This window comes from Phacochoerus africanus, chromosome 6 (assembly GCF_016906955.1).
Source record: "Phacochoerus africanus isolate WHEZ1 chromosome 6, ROS_Pafr_v1, whole genome shotgun sequence".
Classification (NCBI taxonomy): domain Eukaryota; kingdom Metazoa; phylum Chordata; class Mammalia; order Artiodactyla; family Suidae; genus Phacochoerus; species Phacochoerus africanus.
Window position 1 is genome coordinate 37,092,914 of NC_062549.1, and position 23,487 is coordinate 37,116,400.

General features: G+C 38.5%; 1 protein-coding gene across 7 annotated transcripts in view; it reads right to left on the bottom strand.

Moving 5' to 3' along the window:
- The window catches only part of VPS13B (vacuolar protein sorting 13 homolog B), a 717,975-nt gene that overhangs the window by 145,273 nt on the left and 549,215 nt on the right, over nt 1–23,487 (bottom strand). For 6 of the 7 annotated variants that reach the window (XM_047783533.1, XM_047783534.1, XM_047783535.1 and 3 more), the window contains exons 37-39: nt 5,458–5,660; nt 2,388–2,595; nt 1,629–1,813 (exon numbers count right to left, since the gene is read on the bottom strand). In XM_047783533.1, the coding sequence (XP_047639489.1) occupies nt 1,629–1,813; nt 2,388–2,595; nt 5,458–5,660 (596 nt within the window). Of the gene's footprint in view, nt 1–1,628; nt 1,814–2,387; nt 2,596–5,457; nt 5,661–23,487 lie in introns of those variants that run through there. The other variant, XR_007135424.1, reaches the window with a different exon arrangement.

Sequence of the window (23,487 nt, forward strand, 5' to 3'; positions counted from 1 at the left end):
AGAAAAAAAAAATCAACTAGAGACTGTTTGCATCTTGGCAAACTGGATAGCTCTACACATTCTAGTTCACTTGACACAATGATGACACATTTCATTATTAATTTGGAAGGTGAATATCTGACTATATTATAATCAGGAATTTAAACAAGAATTAAATAAACATATAGTAACACCTATGTTAATATGTACCATGGACTCCTCTGATTTGTATTATTATTATTTTTAAATATAGAGCAGTCATTAAAAAATTGGTTAAACTTTCTGTGTAGCTGGGGCTGGAGATAAGTGATCAAGACATATCAGAGGCCTATTTTCTAACGGTGGAGAGAGAAATCCCATAAGCAAGTAAATAAATAAATGCATAAGATCATTCAGGATAGAAATAAGAACTATGTAGAGAGTAATACAAGGCATTGTAATACAGAATAAAATAGAGATGGCGATCTAGCCAAGATATGATATTTTGAGCTGGCACCTGTTTGACAGAGGAGAGCAAACCAAGAGAGATGCTCAAGGAGAAAAGGAGGCCAGTACGGCTGGAGAATCTAGAGAAATGGGGAGACTAGAGGAGACCAAGTCAGAGAGGTGGGCAGGGTACAGATCACAGGTCCTCGTAGGCCATAGCAAGATACCAAATTCTGTTCTCAATAGTAGAGGAAGCCACCATCAGGTTTTGAGTTACGGGAGTGATGTAATGTAATCTACATTTTAGAAAGGTCACTTTAGCTGCTGTTTGGAAAACACATTACAGGGAGTGAAGAGTGGAATCCTAGAGACCAACTAGAAAGCTACTGCAGCAGGGAACAGAAGACGGTAGTTTGGACTCAAGCTTACCAGGAGACACAGAAAGAACTAGATGGAAGAGGGACATATTGGGGGTTAGGGCTGATAGGAGTTGTCGATGAATTAGATGTGGGCAGTTAGAGACAGCAATCAGGACTGACTTTGTGTGGATGGTTGTGTGACCTAGTAACAGGTGGAAGAATAAGAGGAAAGCAAATTTTAAGAGAAATTCAGATCCACTAGCACATGAATAAGTAGAATAATGATACAGTGACATCCGCACTCAGGGAAGTAACAAGCAACAAACTTTCCACAGCATCATACGGAATATGATCACTGGATAGATGTTTCTCCTATCAGCCTACAAGGCCCAACACCATTTTCAGCTCAGGAAATGAAATGAAAATAAGCCCTTCCTTCTGGGCTTATGGGGACACATCTTTATAGAGCAGTTCTAGAAATGCTAAAGAGTGTGAGTGCATGGCTGGTACTCGGAAAATGTGTGGTGAACGGAATGACACCTGTTTGCCCCATGACAGCTGGAGACCACGGAAGCTACCAACACCAAGACTAATTCTGTTCTAAGAGTAGAATTAAGAACTCTCCAAATTGCGGTGTACCATGAATCTAGACAACATTACTCCCTTATTTTAAAATATCTGGTGTGTGTGTGTGTACACGTTAAGTGTTTGTATGTACATGTTAAGTGTTTGTATATACACACGTGAGCATTTCTTTCTGATACTACTAACAGAAAAACTATATTTGCTCCCAACAGTTTTCTTATTATCTAATCAGTACTTTCCCACAAGGTTTTTATTTCAAAATAAATAGTCGTGACATACCTGTAGCATATCACCAAGGTCTGCCGTGCTAATATCCGGATCCTCTGTGGTGTTGAATGGCACAGGAGTGATGCGTACAAGGGTGAGCACTCTCGGTTCTGGGTACCTCCACAACATCATTCCTGGGCTATCTTCGGTTTCATTGTAAAACAAGACTTCATAGACACCAGGCATTTTCAAAGGTTCTGTTAAATGAAAGTATAATTAATGAATTAACAGTGTGCTTTTGAAAGGGAAGATGTTGGTTTATTATAGCAAGAAAAAATTGTGAGGATAAAAGAAAAGAATATAAAGAAGTTGGTCATTTTTATACGGTTTGAGACAGGAACAAATCAAGAATTTTCCCTTAACAGAGACTGAATAGCAAATACTACTTTTTTTGTGTGGCGGGGGCTGGGGGGCACACTCGTAGCATATGGATGTTCCCAGGCTAGGGGCTGAATTGGAGCTGCAGCTGCCAGCCTAGGCCACAGCCACAGCAATGCCAGAGCCAAGCTGCATCTGCGACCTACACCACAGTTCCAGGCAATGCCGGATCCTTTAACCCACTGAGCCGAGGCTGGGGATCAAACCCGCTTCCTTATGGATACGAGTTGGGTTCTTAACCCGCTGAGCCACAACAGAAACTCCAACAAGTACTACTTTTGTATTGTAGGTATTCACTTACTTTCCAAGTGATCTTGTGCGTTATCTTTTAGCAAATGTGCAGGTAAAACACACACACACACACACTCTCATACTGAAGCTTTTGCTACTTACCAGCATCCCGTATATATTGAAATAGACCTGTCCGTAGGTCATCTGAACTTTGTTCACCTTTAAACATCTGATTCTTTTCTTTAGGAGATGGCATTTGTGGTACCGCTTCAGAAGCTTGCACTTCAAAAGCTCTCTCCTCATTAAGGTGTCCATTGAGTAATTCATGTAGAAGAACCAAGCAATTCAAATGTTCTTGACCCCAGAAAACCTTTAAAATCATATGAAAAATTTTAGTGGCTTTAAATACAAAAATTTTCATGATAAGTAGGTACAATCATATTTGAATTAGTACAAGACTGTAATTATTTAATTACTGATAATAACTGAACTATAATTTTTAAGAAGCAACTGACCTATGAAATGAAATTCTATTACTTGGGTACATAAAAACAAGAAAACCAAGTATATCATGTATTGTGTGAATAATGATCATTTTAAATGCCAGATTAATGATGAAATTACATTGATGTGAGGTAATGTTTATGAATTAATTTAGCTAAGAGGGAAAAGAACACTTACTATAGTCTGAGAGAAGGCAATGAAGACTCTTCTGGGCCGAAACGTTAATAAAATAATAACAATTTTCTAGAATAGCTTCCTACATTTTTGTCATGAGATTAAATGAATGGGTCCCTCTCTTTGCATTTTCTTTTTCTTTTTTTGCTTTTTAGGGCCGCACTTGTGGCATATGGAGGTTCCCAGGCCAGGGGTTGAATCAGAGCTATAGCCACGGGCCTACACCACAGCCACCGCAACGCAGGATCTGGGCCGCATCTGCAACCTATACCACAGCTCATGGCAATGCCGGACCTCAACCTGCAGAGCAAGGCTGGGGATTGAACCTGTGTCCTCATGGATGCTAGTCAGATTCATTAACCGCTGAGCCATGAGGGGAACTCCTCTTTGCATTTTCATTCTTCAGGGAAACAGAAAGGGAAGATGCTCAATGAACCTGGCCTTAGATGGCTACCAACTTTAGTGAGAATGTGCCAACACACAGTATTCCTCGGCCCCTGAGAACCAACCATTTAGGAGCTGCAGTAGAGTTTCAGAACAAAAGCCTTGGTGTTTGATCCAACCGAGAGGATCAAGTTCCCCTTTTCTGAATGTGAAGAATATTAGTCTATAAGAGAAGTATGACCAGTGGGTAATGATGATTAATGTCAGAGAACTTAAAATGTTAATAACATTCAATTTATCTGTCTATATTAGATAAAGGCAATACACCCATTATTTCTAAGAGAAGCGAGGGAACACAGAAAAGAAGAAAAGAACATATAGAGGGAGAGAGAATAAGCCTATACTTTGTGGATAAGTTTTAAACCCTAAGCTGAAGTCCCGCTCTTTGGAATTAAGGCATCTCAGAGATGAAGGTAAGAGATATGATACTAAGTTATTTTTTCTCATCAATTTTATTTTTATTGGATCCTGAAAAACAGAGATAGGTGAAAAGTCGAGCTGGGTAATCAAACACCCTGTTCCAGTTTTTAAAATGTCAAGAGACTTTACAATGTAGAGATGAATTGCTTTGTTTTTACTCTTATGGTTGTTTTTAATGTGGGGTTACTTTGCTGCCTTTGAAAAATGGTAATAAAATTAATATTCTTGATAAAACACAAAATCACACGCTTAGTAAATATATGGAGATTTATAATAGATGCTGAAAAATCTCCAAAGAAATACAAAGCAGTAAGTTGTTAGGCTCCATCTATGTTGAGCTCTGTGTCGGTAAGGAAACAGGTGAAAAAGTTGAGGCAAGACAACTTTAATTTAATTAATTAATTTTTTTTAATGGCTGCACCCACAGCATATGGAAGCTCCTGGGCCAGTGACTGAATCTGAGCCACAGCCATGACCTATGCCGGAGCTATGACAATACCAGATCCTTTAACCCACTGCTCTGGGCCAGGGATGAAACCTGCACCTCCACAGCAACCCAAGCCACTGCAGTTGGATTCTTAACTCACTGCACCACAGTGGAAACTCCTGAGGCAAGACAACTTTTAGGTGAAAACAAGAAATTCATATTTAATATGCCTCCACTATTAACAAATTATCCATTTCCATTTTCTGTAACTCTGAATTTCTCAAGCTTTTTAGATTTGTGTTAAATGTGGGGGACATCGAATCGTATAAAGAACACATTCAAATTCTCTCCAAACAGAAAATTATTAAGAAATAAGTTCCATACCCTCACATACTCCACACTTGGCTGCAAATGAAATATATAAAAGGTTGCAATGTAAGATTATATGTCACGTTAGTCATCAGACACCAAAATAGCTAAACAACCTGTCATTAGGAAATGGTCTTTATATACTGCGGAGGAGACTGCTTGAAATAGGCTGACTACTCTGTAGCCTAGACATCAGAAAAAAGTTTAATGACTCAGCAGGCCCACTCCCAGTCATATATCCAAGAAAAAGGAAAGCGTGTCTGTACAAAACTTGTACACAAATGTTCACAGCAGCATTATTCCAAATAGCCCAAAGTGGAAAGAACGTAAAGGTCCATCAATTGCCGAATGGATAAATAAAATGAGGTATAGCCATACAACGGAATATTACTTGGCCATAAAAAGGAATGAAGTATTGGTACCTGCAAAAACATGAAAGAACCTCGAAAACATCATGCTAAGTGAAAGAAGCCATTCACCAAAGACCACATTTTATAAGATTCTATTTACATGAAATGTCCAGAAGAGTCAAATATGTAGAAACAGAAAATAGTAGTTGCCTGGTCCCAGAGAGGGGACTAGAGGGTAATGGGGAGTGAATGTTAATAGTTTTGGAGGTAGGTGTGTAAAAATGTTCTAAAATGGATTGTTGTGAGGGCCACATAACTTTGTGATTATATCAAAAAATCCTTCTGAATCCTATAATTAGGTGAATTGTATGGTTTGTGAATTATATCTCAAGAAAACTGTTTGAAAAAAGTTTAGTAAGACAGCAACCTGACAATACCCTTTCTCACCACATCAAGATTTAAAATTTAACAAAACAGTTCAAACAACAAACCAAGGCCAGTTAGTTAAAAACTTATGAAAACAATGGGGCCAGTCCCCACAGACCTGGAGCAGGCCTCCTCTTAAATCAATGGATATTTTTGGTATGGACTGTTCTGGGCCTGGGTTGCCACTGTGTTTACACCATTTAGCTTCCAGGTTGGCAGTAGCACAGCATGGTCCTATCAGAACCCGACTTCTTTCTTTGAGACTTGTTTTAAGGAGAAAATCATTTACGCTGAGTACAAACGATGACCCAAGAATGACACCTGGGAAAAAAAAAAAAAAAGAGAGAGAGAGAGAGAGAAAGGTCTATATTATAATTCTTCCTCATTAAAAAAAAAGTACATTTGGGCAAGAACTCTCTGCATTTTTTAAGAGCATCAATTCATTCTTTTTTTTTTAAAAAAAAACAAGTGGCCGCACCAGCGGCACATGAAAGTTCCTGAGCCAGGGGTCGAGTCACAGCCACTGTAGAAGCAACACTGAGTAGTTATGCTGCGAGCCACATGGGAAGTCCAAGCATCAATTCACTCTTGGTCAGAGTCTCCTTTTCAGTTGGCTTTTCCCTACACTTCCATGCCATTTACATAGAATTCTAGTTATGAAGCAGGTATACCTCATTCACATTCCTAACAAAGCAATATTTGCCAAAACATTATGACTTTTTCCATGTGTGAGCATTTTAAGTTTTATGAGTAGAGACATTTTCATTAAATTGTGCGAGTTTTCCAAACAACTACATTACGAACGAGAACAGCTGCTTCATTTGTCTATTGTTAACATGATGGGAAAGGGCAATTTTCTGCGATTTCTTACAGTAACAGAGTACAGTATATTACTTTGCTAGACACTCCAGTTTTTGACTGGCCAATGTTAAAATTCAAAACCATCAAAATATATAACATGTGTTTTCTAAAAATTTTAGTTTAATCCAAACTTCACACATCATAACCACTTTAAGTTTACAAAGTCTTAAAAACAGATAGTGGCAGGTTAGATTTATGAGAAAAGCTATACGCTATAGTTCAAAGTAAATACACCCAGAAAAGGAATACACTTTAAAATGGAGCTTTTCTTTTGAACTTAAACTAGAAGTGTAGATCAAAACCTTTTCATAAAACCAATGGCATACTTTAAGATATTTGGATGCAAGGCTAGAGTGGTGGGTTAACTCTCCCCTAAGGAGCTCATATTCTGAATTGTCATTGTGAATATTGAATTTCACCAGACCATGTTTGCAATGCCCATGGCTTATTTTTCTAATGATATTTGATCCTTAAAAGAGATGAAAGATTAAAAAACACCTTAGGTCCACAATATACATGTTTCATAGTACAGGACCCACAATGACTTTTCAATTCTGTGGAGACTTGAAAACGTCATATATGTTGTATGTTTCTACAGCAGAAATTAGATATATAACTTCTAATCTTCCGTGGAAGACAAGCACACTTGTCAAAAGTGTTAGGGTTAAGATTCTTGTTAAAAACTATGATGGCAGCAAGCAATTTCTTAAATTTTGTCTTTTTGTCTGTTTTCCCCCCCTTTGGGCCACACCCGTGGAATATAGATGTTCCCAGGCTAGGGACTGAATTGGAGCTGCAGCCGCTGGGCTACATCACAGCCACAGCAATACCAGATCTGAGCTGCATCCTCGACCTATGCCTCATCTTGAGGAGATGCTGGATCCTTTGACCCACTGAGCAAGGCCAGGGATTGAACCCGCATTCTCGATGATACTAGTTGGGTTCTTAACTCGCTGACCCACAATGAGAACACCCAATTTCTTAAATTTGTTTCATCAAGACTTCTATTTCATTTACATCATTTTCTTGAGTCAAAGCTACACTTCACTTAGACTAAAGAAAAATATAAAACGGTAAATTTAAAAATATAAGTAGGCCCCAAAATACTCAAGAATTAAAAAAAAAAAACTATCTTTGTTAACGGCGTTTCGAACTAAAGTCATAACTTCTGACTTAACTGCGTCACACTTCCAAAAATACTTCTCAGCAGTAAATACTTGCTAAATGAAACATACCAATTCATTATTCAGAAATCTGTCATAATGGGATTCTAAAAGCACTTGTGGAATTCAGTGCGATCTTCTAGCAAATGAACATTAAGGGAGTGTCAGAATTATAATACACTTGATTCTCAAATGCTTGCATCTTCATGCTATCCTGCAATAAAATACCCGATTATCTGGTGGTAATCTTAATGTCCTATGGGCCCCTCATACAGGAAGTGTTTAAGGTCTCCTAGGTTCCTTACCTTATTTACTATTTCTCATTTTTATCAGACACCCAGCTTAGACAATTTTGGAGTCCACTTCACGGGCTCTCTCTTAGATAGGTTTCTAAGACTTATCAGTTTCTATATCTTTCTATCCAACTCTAAAAACCTTTTACCTTAAAATAATGTTAAACTTATCTAAAAGTTGCAAAAATATGTAAAGTTCCCATATATCTTTTGCCCACCTATATAACTATAGTACAAAATACTGGAATCAGGAAATTCACATTGATATAACATTATTAAGTAATCTCTAGGTCTTATTTAAATTTTCCCATTTTCCTCATAATGTCCTTTTTCTGGTCCAGGATCCAGTCTAAGATCCCCACTAAATAGAGTTGTCAAGTGTTCTTAGACTCCTTTAATCAATGACAGATCCTCCAGCTTTCTTTGTCTTTTATGACCCTGATGCTATTAAATAGTCCAGACCAGTCATTTTGCAGAATAGCTCTCAATTTGGGTTTATCTTATGATGTCTTATTTAGAATGAAGTGATGCATTTTTGGCAAGAATACCTCTCAGTGCAGCATATTGGAGCAAGCAATACTGATGTTTCTACCATCTTCTGGTAATATTAATATTCATCACATGGCTCAAGTGGTGTCTGCCACTGTAAAGTTGTTATTTTTCCACTTGTAAATAATAAATATCTTGTGGAAAGATAGTTGGAGGTTATGCAAGTATCTTCTTTTACATCAAACTTTTACCCACTAACGTTAACACCCACCAATGGGTCTTGTCTCCAATGACATAACTGTGGCGTGTGATAACTGTGACTTCCCATTTCTCTTATTCGTCTACACTGACAATTAGTATTCTACAGTAAAAAGAGCTGTCCCTTCTATCCTATTTACCAGTTCAATTATTTATACCAGTATGGACTCATGGATATTTATTTTATAGGTTTTGATCTAATACCATCATTATTTACTTTGTTGCTTAAATTGAAACAGCTTTGGCCATTGGGAACCCCTTGGTTCCTGTGTCATTTTGATATACTCCGGACATTTTTCAAGAACTTCTTTACTTTATTGCCAAAAGATGTTTCAGGCTTGTCATATTTTTCCCATCTCATCTCTGCTATCAGTCATCTCTCTGAAAAGCTTTGGTTTCTTTTGCTAACGAATGGGGTGGTAGGTGTGCTCATTGCTGCTAGAATGTCACTGCTTCTAGCACCTCTAAGCAGAGAGGGCTAAGAAATATGTACACTGCCTGAGTGTATACACACACATCAATTTTTCTGTATCTATCAGTAAAGACACTAAAAATCATGAATTCAAACTGATACCTCTGGTTCTAATCCACCACCACACGTAGTTTATAGCCTTCTGCCTTTCTTTACCTGTAATCTCCTCCTAAGGCAGTGAGAAACCCACAAGGTACTCCTGATATGTTGATTCCTAATCATTCCTAAAACATCCCTTTGAGGAAAGTGGTCAAAAATTACAACAGAAGAACTAAGACAGACATAAAGGACAACTTTATGCAAGCAAAGCTAATTGTCTATCAAATAAAAGACTATCAAAAGAAAGGGCTGATATTTATTCCTAGAAGTCTCATTAAGAATGGGTTTTGCGGAGTTCCCGTCGTGGCGCAGTGGTTAACGAATCCGACTAGGAACCATGAGGTTGCGGGTTCGATCCCTGCCCTTGGTGGGTTAACGATCCGGCATTGCTGTGAGGTGTGGTGTAGGTTGCAGACGCGGCTCGGATCCCGAGTTGCTGTGTCTCTGGCGTAGGCCGGTGGCTACAGCTCCGATTTGACCCCTGGCCTGGGAACCTCCATGTGCCGCGGGAGCGGCCCAAGAAATAGCAACAACAACAACAACAAAAGACAAAAAAAAAAAAAAGAGTGGGTTTTGCAACATTCTGTCTGTAGCACATGGATGAATGAGATTACCTTTCTCGCCCTACAGTGCCTTTCATTTATACAAAGATATTTGTAAGCATAGGATAAACCTTCTTTGTAGAAGTAACTTAATATATACAGAATTTGAACCTTACTAGCTATATCTACTATGGAGCAATGACTTCGAAATATTGATAACTGTACTGTCTAAATTCATTTTTAAGGTTTTGCCTTAAAAAAGAGCAAAACAAAACTAGTCCTTAGATAACAAAATTCATTATGCCTTACTGTGTACTCCTCAGAAAGTAGTTATCTCTTCTCAAAGAAGAATGTAATAGGGGTGACGGAAGGCTCTTCCTAAATTCCCAAAGCTACACAATTAGAAGTATTTATTGGCTGGGGTAAGGAGGATGTAAGAAAAAATTCTAGACTTGCATTATTACATAAACAAATACTAAAATGCTGTCAACTTTTGTGTGACGATGTACACTGATAAACACATGAACTTTTCCCTACTGTCATACAAATTCTATTCTTTCTTGCTTGGGTAGAGAGAACGAGACACCTAGAATTCTTGGGAAAGTAAAGATAAAGGTAGGGACTGGGACCTGAGGAAAACAGCCTAGAAATAGGAAGCTACTGGTCATACAACACTTGGGAGCCTGAAGCAACAAAGAGGAGGACAAGAGGAAACACAAGGTGTCTTGAAGTCAAGAATCTTTCCTCTTGCTTTCTGGTTTTGAAGAAAATGAAGGTGCTGGAGCTGCCAGTAGCCACCATGTAGAGCCTGAAGCTGAAACTGTACATTACAGAAGGAAGATCTGATGAGTTCTGCCATGCCTACAGAAGGCACCAGTGCCAAGGGTCTCACCTATATGAGACTGCTTCAATCATTTAGGTTGGATGGTCTGCCATTTATAACCCCAAAGCATTCCAACTGATACACATTCTCCAGCTAAAGGGATTTCTGAATCTAAATTCTATTTTTCCTTGTGCCTTTAATTTCTTGTTTCGGTGAATTTCTTTACTATCATGCCTTTAAGGATAATTTCTTTTCTTTTCTTTTCTTTTTTTTTTGTCTTTTCAGGGCTGCACTCACAGCATATGGAGGTTCCCAGGCTAGGGGTCCAATCAGAGCTGTAGCTGCCGGCCTACGCCACAGCCACAGCAACACCAGATCTGAGCTGTGTCTGCAATCCACACCACAGCTCGCAGCTATACCGTATCCTCAACCCACTGAGCAAGGCCAGGGATTGAACCCGCAACATCATGGCTCCTAGTCAGATTCGTTTCCACTGTGCCACAACGGGACTCTAGGATAATTTCTTATGACCGTACCTATAACTATGCCTAATTTTTTAAACAAGTGCTACCCCTATGCTCCTAAACTGTCTGTAAGGAATTTAGATATCCTGGATGGCCTCCAGCTTGATATTTATGCATGCATGTATTTATTATTCAACCAACATTTGCTGATTATCTATCATATACCGGGTATATACAAAGAAAAAGTGAATAACTGGCAATTTTCCTTCACATCACAAGATGTTTTCTTGGCAATTTGCTAGCCTCAAGTTCTGAGATCTCAGTAAGTACTAGAGGAAAAAAAGACAGCCAACAACATTTATAATACTGACAGTGTGAAGAAAGCGAACAGTTGAAAAACACAAATACTTCCCTATTGTCATACACTTTTAGCTTTTTGCTTTTTGTTTACTCTGTGTGCTGTCAATTCTTTCATGCTAATTAAATACTTAATTGAATACCTACATGTAGGTCGATGTTTGTTTTTTTGCCCTTTCTTTTCCCCAAGAGCTTACCCCTCACTCTATTCTTACTTTTTCTGATCCTTTAGACTTTGTTCTTGTCTATATCTCAGGTCTACCAGCATTGATCATGGCCTTGTTTAAAGAATAGGAGGCATGGAGTTCCTGTTGTGGCACAGTGGTTAACGAATCCAACTAGGAACCATGAGGTTGCGGGTTCGATCCCTGGCCTTGCTCCGTGGGTTAAGGATCCGGCGTTGCCATGAGCTGTGGTATAGGTTGCAGATGCAGCTCGGATGCCGAATTGCTGTGGCTGTGGCGTAGGCCAGTGGCTATGGTTCCAATTAGACCCCTAGCCTGGGAACCTCCATATGCTGAGGGAGTGGGCCTTCAAAAGGCAAAAAGACAAAAAAAAAAAAAAAAAAAGGATAGGAGGCATGGAGAATTTAAGAATTTAAGACACAGGCACAGACACTGCCTAAAGACACTAAGAAAACACAAGACCTATAGAATAAACTTGCCCTGCCTCATGTTCTATATCCTTTTTCCTTCGTGCCATACGCATGTAAGGAAATTACGTGTGGATGACTTCTGAGACTTAAACAACTGATTTCACTCATACCTGCGTGTGCCCATCTGCCCACTACACTTATTCCACACACTAGCCTGCTGAGCCTTTACACCTTGATGAGGGGCCCAGTTACCTGTGGCACCACAGAAGGGTCCACCCACAAGTAGCAGCTTGTAAGTTTTTTAAAAATTTAATTTTTAATTTTTATTTTTTGCCTTTTCGCCTCTTCTAGGGCCGCTTGCTGTGGCATATGGAGGTTCCCAGGCTAGGGGTCTAATCAGAGCTGTTGCTGCCTGCCTACGCCAGAGCCACAGCAACGTGGCATCCGAGCTGCGTCTGCGACCTACACCACAGCTCATGGCAACGCCGGATCCTTAACCCACTGAGCAAGGCCAGGGATCGAACCTGCAACCTCATGGTTCCAACTCGGATTTGTTAACCCCTGTGCCATGATGGGAATTCCAAGCAGCTTGTCAGTTTAAAACAGAGCTTCTTTTTGAATATTTTCTGCTACATTAATTAAAAAAAAAAAAAAGCTACAACAAAAAAAGAGAAAAAAAAACCATGTTAGTTCAAGTGATTTTAACCTTGGTGTAAGTGACCAGTAATAATAACAATTAATAAGTAAATGAGATCATAGTAATCACCTCATAATAAAGAGTGGTGATAAATTTCACCAAGGGTCACTTATAAATGGTAAACCAAAGCTCATACTTTTATCACAAAATATGAAAATAATCCCTGGGGGGAGGGTTATTCATTCTCCTCCCCCCTCCTTCTTTTTGTCTTTTTAAGGCTGCACCCGTGGCATATGGAGGTTCCCAGGCTAGGGGTCAAATCAGAGCTACAGCTGCCGGCCTACACCACAACCGCAGCAACGTGGGACTGAGCCACGTCTGTGACCTACATCACAGGTCACAGCAACACCAGATCCTTAACCCACTAAGCGAGGCCAGGGATAGAACCTGCAACCTCATGGTTCCTGGTCATATTCGTTTCTGCTGCGCCACAATGGGAACTCCCTCCTTGCCCCTTTCCTTTACTCTGTGAGAAGCTGGCCTGTGGGACATCATCCCTTCCTTTTGTTTTTTTTTCATCAGGAAGCATACTAAATATCTTCTGTGAGATAAAGTAAATCTTAGTTTATAAATCACCACCCACATAAACCCAGGGCCACAGAGAATACTGTGTTCATGTAAGCTGAATAATGACACATTCAAAATCTGGTGTAAATGATTTCAGAAAGTGAGTTAAAGACATGTGTTATTCTTTTTCCTACTGGATGAATGCATTGTGGGACACAATGACTACAAAACTGTAAAAACCTAACTTCTTAGCATTGAAACACTGGAAAAGGCTGAATAATTTGTTAAGTTTTATCCACACCCCCACCCCAGCCTCTGTGTATGTGTGTGTTTACATATAGCAAATACGACAAAATGTTTACATTTGTTCTGGCTGGTGAGTATATAGCATTCAATGTGTTATCCTTATGTTTTTCGTTCTTTTAATCTTTCCCCTAAATTTCCAAAAATAATGAGAAAGAAAGAAAAGTTAAAGAAATATGCTGCAAAAGTATAAGATTTAAAATGATCACTTAAACTTTAAAAGCATGGCTATTATCAAAGCTATTATGCAACCAGTGATCAGGTCATTTTTTAAAATTTAATTTTGAAATAATTTCAGGCTTTTAGCAAAGCTGATATCCTTCATGCAGCTTCCCTTAATTTAACAACTTACATAAACTATAGCATGATTCCTAACAGCCAGAAAATTAACATCAATACAATACTACTAATTAAAGTACAGATCTTACTTGAAATGTCACCAGTTTCTCTCCCTTCATGTCCTTTCTTTGTTCCAAGATCCAGCCCAGGTCCCTACCTTGCTTTTAGCAATTGAGAGAATCAAAATTTTGACTAATCTCTTTTATAGCCTTCCATTCAGTGGAATGCTTTTCTGCCTGATATCCCCATTGGCCTCCTTCAAAAACTTGTATCTACATATTTAATTTCAGCTCTAGCGAACTAATGGCAGATACTTAAACTAAATGAGGTGTATCAACATTGAGAAGTAATTTCAGAAACAACTGGTGTGATAAATAGAAGTAATCTTGCTTTGCATACTGACATACTTTTCTTTGAGTGTAAAATTTTAGTTCAAGGAACAAACAGTTTTATGACCTTTGCAATACTCCTTCAGAAGACTAATAAATGCAAACCACTTGTTTTGGAGAATGTTTACAAAATGCTGCCAGCCCTACATCTAACTAGAACCTTTAGTAAGGCTCCTACTCTACATGCTGACTGTGCAAAATGCAATATGCATCAAGCTTCTGTACGCCATTAGAAAGAGTACTCAATGATAACACAGGCTAGCAAAGCATATTCAGGTATTTTATCCAGCTGGAAATAATCTAAGGCTACTAGAAAATCAGCAAGTATGTGTTAGATACATTCAGAAGTCGATATGAGTAACAGTGAAGCATGAATTGCCTCAAACAGTGAGGAAGAAAAATATTTGGTAAGTATGATTCATAAAGAGATGACCATAAGTGACTAGATGACTAGAAAAAAAAATTTTCTAAGTCTGGTTCATAAAGAGATGACAGAAACCTCTGTATTTCTAGTTCCTTCAAATAATTAAGCTGAAGCACAAAAAAGTGGCATTTGGGGAGTTCCTATTGTGGTTCAGTGGGTTAAGAACCTGACTAGTATCCATGAGGATGGGGGTTCAGTGCCTGGCCTCACTCAGTGGGTTAAAGGATCTGGTGTTGCCTTGAGCTTTGGTGTAGATTGCAGATGTGGCTTGGATCTGGCATTGCTGTGGCTGTGGCAATACACTGGTAGCTGCATCTCCAATTAGACCCCTAGCCTGGGAACTTGCATATGCCACAGATGTGAGCCTAAAAAGAAGAAAAAAAAAAAAGACAGTTGGGTATTTTAACCATGAAAATACCTTGTCTCCCCCACCCCACATCCACTTGCAGCGTCTGGAAGTTCTCAGCCTAAGGGGTCAAATCGGAGCTGCAGCTGAGGCCTACACCACAGTCACAGAAACGCCAGATCAGAGCTGCATCTGAGACCTACTCTGCAGCTTTTGGCAATGCCAGATCCTTAATGTACTAAGCGAGGCCAGGGATTGGGTTCATATCCTCATGGATAAAAGTCGGGTTCTTTACCGGCTGAGCCACAACAAGAATTCATTCCCTTGATTCCCCCCTCTTGATCAGAATATGTAAATGGTTCAGATCTTATTTACTGACATTCTATTTCATAATAAGCCTATGCATTGTATCTATTATTAAACTATAACCTAGAGTAAGACTAATACATGAAACTAAATGTAACAAACATGTCAGAGAACTATATGAACACTGATGTTTAAGCTGAAAAAGATGCTGGTGTTCCTCAACAAAGTTACTAAAAGGTCCAGCTCTCAAAAGGAGAGTCCAATTGGCGACTCACCTGCTAACATGCGTTCCTTCTCCAAAGCACCGGATGATTTCTCGTGGGTGGGACTTCCAATCCCCAGGGACTCTCATTGGTGAGTAAAAGCTGAGACCCCACCCCCAAGCCTAATCCAAATCTACTCTTTCGGACGTAAGAAAATCCCAGTAGCAGGAATAGGATTTTTTTTTTTTTTTTCTTTCGCATAAAGAAAGAACTACTACTTGGCCTTTGTCTGGGAGTGGTATCTTTTGAGAAATGTTTTAAAGTCCTCAGAACCTAGAAAAAGTAAGCTGAAAACAGCAAAGAGCAATGTAGGATATGCTTTGCCTCTTTCTTCCCCTCCAATCTGCCACCATGCTTAATGATGTTTTTACAGTTGTGTCGGTTTATTAGAAAAATAAAACTTGATTGGATCATATGACTATGTTTTTTAAAAAAAGCAGACTCACAAATCTGACTATGCTTATTGGCAAGTGTATGACAACCTTCCTACTGAGGAAAGAACAACGGTCAATACATACTTAAAAAGTTTCTTAGATGAATATAGTAGCTGTTTAACTTAATGAGAAAATGGCTGTGAATCAATTTTTCTTAAAGTAAGTCACATGGGTGGAATAACATAGAAAAATGTAGACAATGCTGAAAAGCAAAAAGACTTGTTAAGTGAATTACTGCACCGGCCTCAAAACTGGCCTTGATTTACATATCCAGGTTTTTAAAGATTGGTTTCATAGACCAGAAGCCAGGAGCTGTGTGCTGTAGTTTCTGCTGCACCCCAGAATATCCCACGGCAAATCACTGAATCCTGGCACCCTTAATTGAGTGAGGGAGTTGAGACCAGCTCAGTGGACCCCTGCCTAGGGTTCTCGGACACTTAGGGAGCTCCACATAGCAGCGGTGGTCCATGAGGTATTTTCAGTATTTCAAAGAGCCTGAAAGAAACCATGAATTTGTTGGAGAAGGGATGAGGAAGTGTACTCAAGTTTTTTATTTTTGGTTATAGTCATATATCAAGTTGGTATGGTCATGTTAGCTGCCTTATCCAACATATAGTGTGTCTGGATGATGGAGAGAAAAGGGTAAAAAAAAATGTTCTTGATAAAGAAGAGGCTGATCTTTGCGATAATTTTCAGTGCTGAAATTTAATGCTCTATGACCTCAGCATCCATATGGTGTGACTGAGCTGGGAGAGGGAGGAGAGCAAGACACAAAACGACTAATAATTATTGAGGAATTTAATCAATTTGTGCCAAGGAATGTGTAGAGTACTCTGTGTACATTATCCTCTCAATGGCCCTGTGAATTGAGTATTTTTGCCTTTATTTTGGAAATGAGCTGTGTTGGTACTTTTACCACAATCAACTGACAGAAAGTGGCAGGGCTGGGATTAAGACTCTGTCTGCCTCCTTCCAGCACCATGTTGCTTTATGAAAACCACTGTTATTAGTTAGCTCTTAGTAATTTCATTTTTCCAGTTGGCGACAGGGTTGTGAATAAATGCTTTTTCCTGTCCCTGGCTGTCTTGCATGGCCTCAGTATATTATGCCAACATAGCCTACAAGTCCGGGGGCCCAGCCAGAGAGCAAAGGAACATCTAAGATGTGTCTTCAGTCTGACAGGGTTGCTTTGCCAGAAATCTTCCTAGCAAATAGGCTTCTGTCTTATGTGGATGACAGGGTAGTTTGCTGTGACTACAGGCAAAAATTAAACATTGTCACAAATTCAGTGGAGTGGGGATATTTACGTCTAACCCTCTCTTTTTCCACAGTCCCAGTGCTAGGGACTACAAGAATTCTTGTCCATTTCACCTAATACTAACTCATAAAGTGCCATCATTAAGACGCAGAGGAGATGCTATTAAGAAAAAAGATCTCTAATATTTAATTGCTAGGACTGGAAACTCTCTTCTCCAATAACATTTTGTACAGTGAGATGTCTCCATGTTAATTGATAACATTTTTGTTGTCTCAAACATCCTTTTTTTTCTCCTGTTAAGGGAAGACTATGTTTTAATATATGTATATGGGAAATTTTTTATCAGTTGTCCCTTTTTTTCCCCTTGCCTATACCTCAATCTAAAAAAATGGTTCTTTATATCTTTGTTAAAACTAAGAGAAGCAATAAAAAAGCACTGATTTTTTTTTTCTATAGTACCTCAGACACACAAAATCCAGTGCCATAGGACACAATTCTAAAACAAATAACCCAAAGCTAACAGTTTTCTACAGTCTAGATTAAGTTTGGAATTTGGTTAACTAAAAACAATAGGGAGAAAGACTAATCTAGCTAGAGACAAGATTTGAAGGTGGATATATACTTGGAAGAGTATAATAACTGTACTGGATTTCTCATTACAAGGGAGCAGAGTCTCATGAAGACTGCACATTCCCCAAGAGAATCGTATCTACACAATTAACAATTCTTTTGTTTAAAAAAAAAAAAAACCTTTCATTACTGCATCTGGACACATGTGGGCTGTGTAAAAATATGAGATGTGTAACACACGGTAAACAGAAAGTAATGATCTTAAACAGGCCAAATCCTTGAACTCGTCATTAATAAATGTCTCTCCTGCATTCAGCTACCCGGGCTGCTGGGAGCCTGTTTTCTTCCAGTACTTCAAACGCTGAAATCCAGGAACATTTATTATTTTAATCCATTACAGGCAGTGCTTGATTTAACTTTATTGGTTGTGGTGGTGGTAGTGGTTATAAGTGGGGGTACAGCAATGTTCTTTTACACATCATTTCAAAAGGGCTTAATTATATTTTATAGTTTGGGCCAGGAATTCTGCTTGTTTTTTGTCTAACAAGGTTCAAATGGAGTTCAGGTCGGTGATTAATCAGAAGAAAAAGTCAGAGATGGTTATCTCTGTGAGATGAGCTCATCTCCCTCTACGAAAGGCTGGGCAGGTACATCATGTTCACTACGCCACAGAGCACATGAGAACGCTCGGACATCCTGAGACGGCTGCTCATTAGATGATTTTTACTTTTCCTGCTGCCTGGAAACTAACACATCAGAAATTGCACCCAGCGCTTATCTTCTAAATTTCTGAAGTTACTATCCTACATGTTTAAAGCATTCTCATTAAAATCCAAAACAGCCATAGTAACCACACAGAACTAAAGAAATGTATACAAAGAGCAAAAAAAATCACATAACAGAGCTTAAGAGAGAAAAAAAAAAGCCAGATACTATAAAAATTCTTAGAGGAAAATGTAAGTAAAACACTCTTTGACATATATCGAAGCAGCATCTTTTTGGATCCACCTCCCAGAGTAATGAAAAGAAGAACAAAAATAAACAAATGGGACCTAATTAACCTTAAAAGCTTTTGCACAGCAAAGGAAACCATTAACAAAACAAAAAGACAACCCAGGGAATGGAAGAAAATCTTTGCTAATGAAGTGACTTATAAGGGATTAATCTCCAAAATATACAAACATCTCATAGAGCTTTGTATCAAAAAAATAAGCAACCCAACTAAAAAACAATCAGATCTAAATAGACATTTCTTCAAACAAGACATACAGATGGCCAAAAAACACATGAAAATATGCTCAACACCACAAATTATTAGAGAAACGCAAATCAAAACTACAATGAGCTATCACCGCACACCAGTCAGAATGGCCAGCATCAAAAAGCCTACAAACAATAAATGCTGGAGAGGGTGTAGAGAAAACGGGACCCTCCTACACTGCTGGTGGGAATGTAGGCTGGTGCACCTACTATGGAGGGCAGTGTGGAGGTACCCTAAAAAACTAAATGTAGGGAGTTCCCGTCGTGGCGCAGTGGTTAACGAATCCGATTAGGAACCATGAGGTTGCGGGTTCTATCCCTGCCCTTGTTCAGTGGGTTAACGATCCGGCGTTGCCGCGAGCTGTGGTGTAGGTTGCAGACTCGGCTCGGATCCCGCATTGCTATGGCAGCTACAGCTCCGATTCGACCCCTAACCTGGGAACCTCCATATGCCGCGGGAGCGGCCCAAGAAATGGCAAAAAAAAAAAAGACCAAAAAAAAAACTAAATGTAGAACTACCCTATGATCTAGCAATCCCACTCCTGGGCGTGTATCCAGACAGAGTACAATTAAAAATGATATATGCACTCCAATGTTCATTGCAGCACTATTTACAACAACCAAGACATGGAAGCAACCTAAATGTCCATCAATAGAGGATTGGATAAAGAAGATGCGGTGCATATATACAATGGAATATAACTCAGCCATAAAAAGAACAAAATAATGCCATTTGCAGAAACATGGATGGACCTAGAGATTATCATACCAAGTGAAGTAAGTCAGAGAAAGACAAGTACCATATAAGATCACTAATGTGTGGAATCTAATAAAAATGATACAAAAGAACTTATTCAAAAAACAGAATATGCTTTTTCAAAGGGAAACAATGGGGGAAGGGATGGATTGAGAGGTTGGGATTGGCATATACACACTACTATATCTGCATATACTATAAACTACTTATACATAAAATCGATCAGTAATAAGGACCTACTATATAGCTTGGGGAAATCTATTCAATACTGTGATAGCCTACATGGGGAAGGAATCTAAAAAAGAATGGAGATATATGCATGGCTGATTCACTTTGTTGTACATCTGAAACTAACACAACATTCATTCTAAGTCACTTACACTCCAATAAAACTTATAAAGTAAACAAAAAACCCATATAAACTGCTTATCACAGAAAAATGTAAATATCCCAAATGAAATATGTAAAGATTGAATTAACATAATTTAAACAAACAAAAAAAGTGAGCATATAAATATACCTAAACAGCATATATCTACTAGTGAGTTTTTTTTTTTTTTTTTAATCAAACATTCTTGGAGTTCCTGACATGGCGCAGTGGTTAATGAATCCGACTAGGAACCATGAGGTTGAGGGTTCGATCCCTGGCCTTGCTCAGTGGGTTAAGGATCTGGCGTTGCCGTGAGCTGTGGTATAGGTCGCAGACGTGGCTTGGATCCCACGTTGCTATGGCTATGGTGTAGGCCGGCAGCTGTAATTCCGATTAGACCCCTAGCCTGGGAACCTCCACATGCTGTGGGCGCGGCCCTAGAAAAAGACAAAAAAACAAAAAAACCATTCTTTATTTTTTACCTCTGTTTTTGAAGGGGTGAAAGAAAGATAATTTCTAAGATAGTAGTGTTAATATTGCTTATTATTATTCCCAATTCTATCTAATCATATGCTGTGATAATAATTACAGCCAGGAGAATCAAACTTGTATGTTGGGATTTCTTCTCCACTACATATGATTTCTAAGGGAAAGGATAAGAAAAATTATTTCTCAAGAGAATTTATAGTTTTTATTTCCCAACATATTAGAGAAAAAAGAGGAACATTATTTTGAAAAAAAGTAAGAATTTTACTTTTTCCACTGTTTCCCATTCAATATTTAGAGCTTCCCATTCTACCTCTTTTGAATGTCTCAATAGTCTACCATTGAACAGAAAAATATCACTGTTGAGAAAACCCAGTAATCTACAGGTAATTTAAAGTAAAAAAAGAAGGACATGCCAGTTCATCAGTAGCAACTTTGAACCTTGTTACAAAGTAATAGGAGGCAATCTGACCAGGATTAATAGTGGTACTCAGTTCTGGGATGGGGGGGTGTCATGTTTCATGGACTCGAGGCCATCTGTTCTGCCTGCCTCCATTTTACTTCTGCAAAACTATAAACGCACCTCCACCTCAGGGACTATAGAAAGGCATTAGAATTCTTCTGCTTTTCATTATCACAAGATTCAGTAACTCATTTCATTGTCAAGATAATCCCTTTTTACTCTTTCTTTTGCGCTTGCGGGGTATGCCAAAATGACAAATAAAACCCCAGATGTTACAGACCCAATAGGTCTGCACCTTTCCTTGAGTGTTGGGTTTAAGCTACTTGAGACACAGTGTCAAAAATGACAGGACCCTGATGCCCACACCCAATATTCATTAAGGTTTGTTAGTGATTTGTATAGCTGTCTACAAGCTGTGCTTCCACTTCAGTCCTCAGTGGCTGTTTAAAAGTTACGGTTGTCCTTTGGCTTAACTGTCAGAGAATTCATTTCCTATTGTGCAGGCACTGGAAAAAGATGCTATTTCTTACTAAAAGTAACAAAAGTCTTTGGGGTGTTGTAAATGGCTTGCTATTGCAATATATTATTTTAGGTAGTCATATCTAATTTAATGTTTTATTTCCCCTCAGGCTTACGTGCATTTCTGTAGCATCCAACGGCTATGACAACGCCTTAGGAGATTTTCCTCAGGAGATCCAGTTGACTCTGGAATGAAAAGCTGGAGCTCCACTTTCTATCAATTAATGACCTGGTTTTACTTTTTAATACATGAAAAGGAACGTTAGGGTCTTTACATTTTTATTGGTCCTGCATTCAATGAACACAAGAAGAGGAATTCCTATATGTGAAAAATAAAGTGGTTATGCTTTTTTTCTTTCTACTTTTGTGTATACACAAAGATAAGTACATCTGGATGACAGAGGCTGGGGTAGTGAAAGTTATTTAAACCACAGCTCTTTGACTTCAACTCATTGTTTTCTGCATGGATGAAAAGTCCCCCAAGTTCCTATGGAAAAGAGATTCTTGCAACTTTTCCCCAATTCTGACTAAAATGCCAGCCAAGATGGCCTCACTTAGGTGCTTCCCCCAAAGCTTTGTGCTACCTAACTTGTTCACATCCTATTTCCCTTTTACTTATCTACAAGGAGCTTGCTAATCTAAGTGCTCCTGAGAAACAGCAAGGCAGCCTAAAGCACAGCTATTTCACAGCCTGAATTGTGTACCCTTGTTTGCCGAAATCTAAGAAGGGCCGCCCTAATAGAGCCATAATTTATTCTGACAAGGAGAGCTAAAGCCTGCAGCTCCGTCCCCACCCTGCCTGTGCAAAGTGCAACACTGCTGGTTCAGAATTTATAGCTACATACTTAGAGTTTCTCCAAAATGCCGTACTTCAAACAGCAAAAAAGACTGTGTGGGGGTGGGTGGGGTGGGGGGAGAGGGTTGTTTTTTTAAAAAAAACTTACTATAGAACGGGATGGATTTAATGGATGGCAAAAGAAATAGTACCTGCCTTAAAATGGTTCAGAAAATAAGTTATTTTAAACAGGGTTAATTTTGTTATCGATAGCAGAATCATAGAAATTTTTGCAAGATTATGCACAATCACAGAAGTTTTGGCAATATTATACACCAATTTTAAAAATACAAGCATTACATCTACTAACATCAGAACTTTAGGGCCAGAACATAAGTGTTCTAACGGAAATATGAGATAGGTTATTATAAGTCACTGTTACACTTGCATCTGCAGAGTGTAATAAAAATAAAACAAAAAACCCAAGTCCCATGAAACGCCGGTAGTTTAGGGCTTCAGAATAATAGAGAGGCTAAGAACTCATGAATCTTTTTTTTTTTAAGTATAAAATACTTAACCATTTCATTTTGTTTCCAATGATGAAAATATTTCAGCGAATATGCTGTACATATTTTGCTGTAAAAACTGGTAAATGAATATAAAAGCATTTCAAATTTAAATGTATTGATAATATCTTGGGAAGAAAATGAGATTTCCTCTCTTACTCTTTTATTAGTCCCTTTTCCCATACACGTCCCACAAGCTTATGACGGTTTAGATGATAAAAAACAATCATTAGGCAAACTCAAATATTTTTTGTACTTTTCAGAAGTGTAGAAACATGCCTACGACACATTCCCAATTGTGTTTCTCTAAATATTACTTAGAACATAAGATTCCTCTAGCATTACAAATCTTTTTCAGCTCCTAAATTAAAACTCATCTGGAAAAGACCGTTTTACCCTGTTTATATAACATTGTCACATAAAGAGTGTTAAAAAAAATATTTCACTAAAAATAGCTTGCGTAAGTTAGGGATTAGAGTAGTTTCTGCTGCTATAATTGTTCCTTTGTAGTTTTTTCCATGATGTTTTTGCACAGTGTTTTTGACTATGTTTATTAAAGTCAGCACATCAAAAAGGATCAAAGAGAAAGTGAGTGAGAACCAAAGAAACCCCAAGTGTGTTGTCTCATTGGGGAGTTATGCAGATTCGCATAAACAAGTGCAAATTGTTGAGGTTTTAATGAAAATTTTCTACAATTATT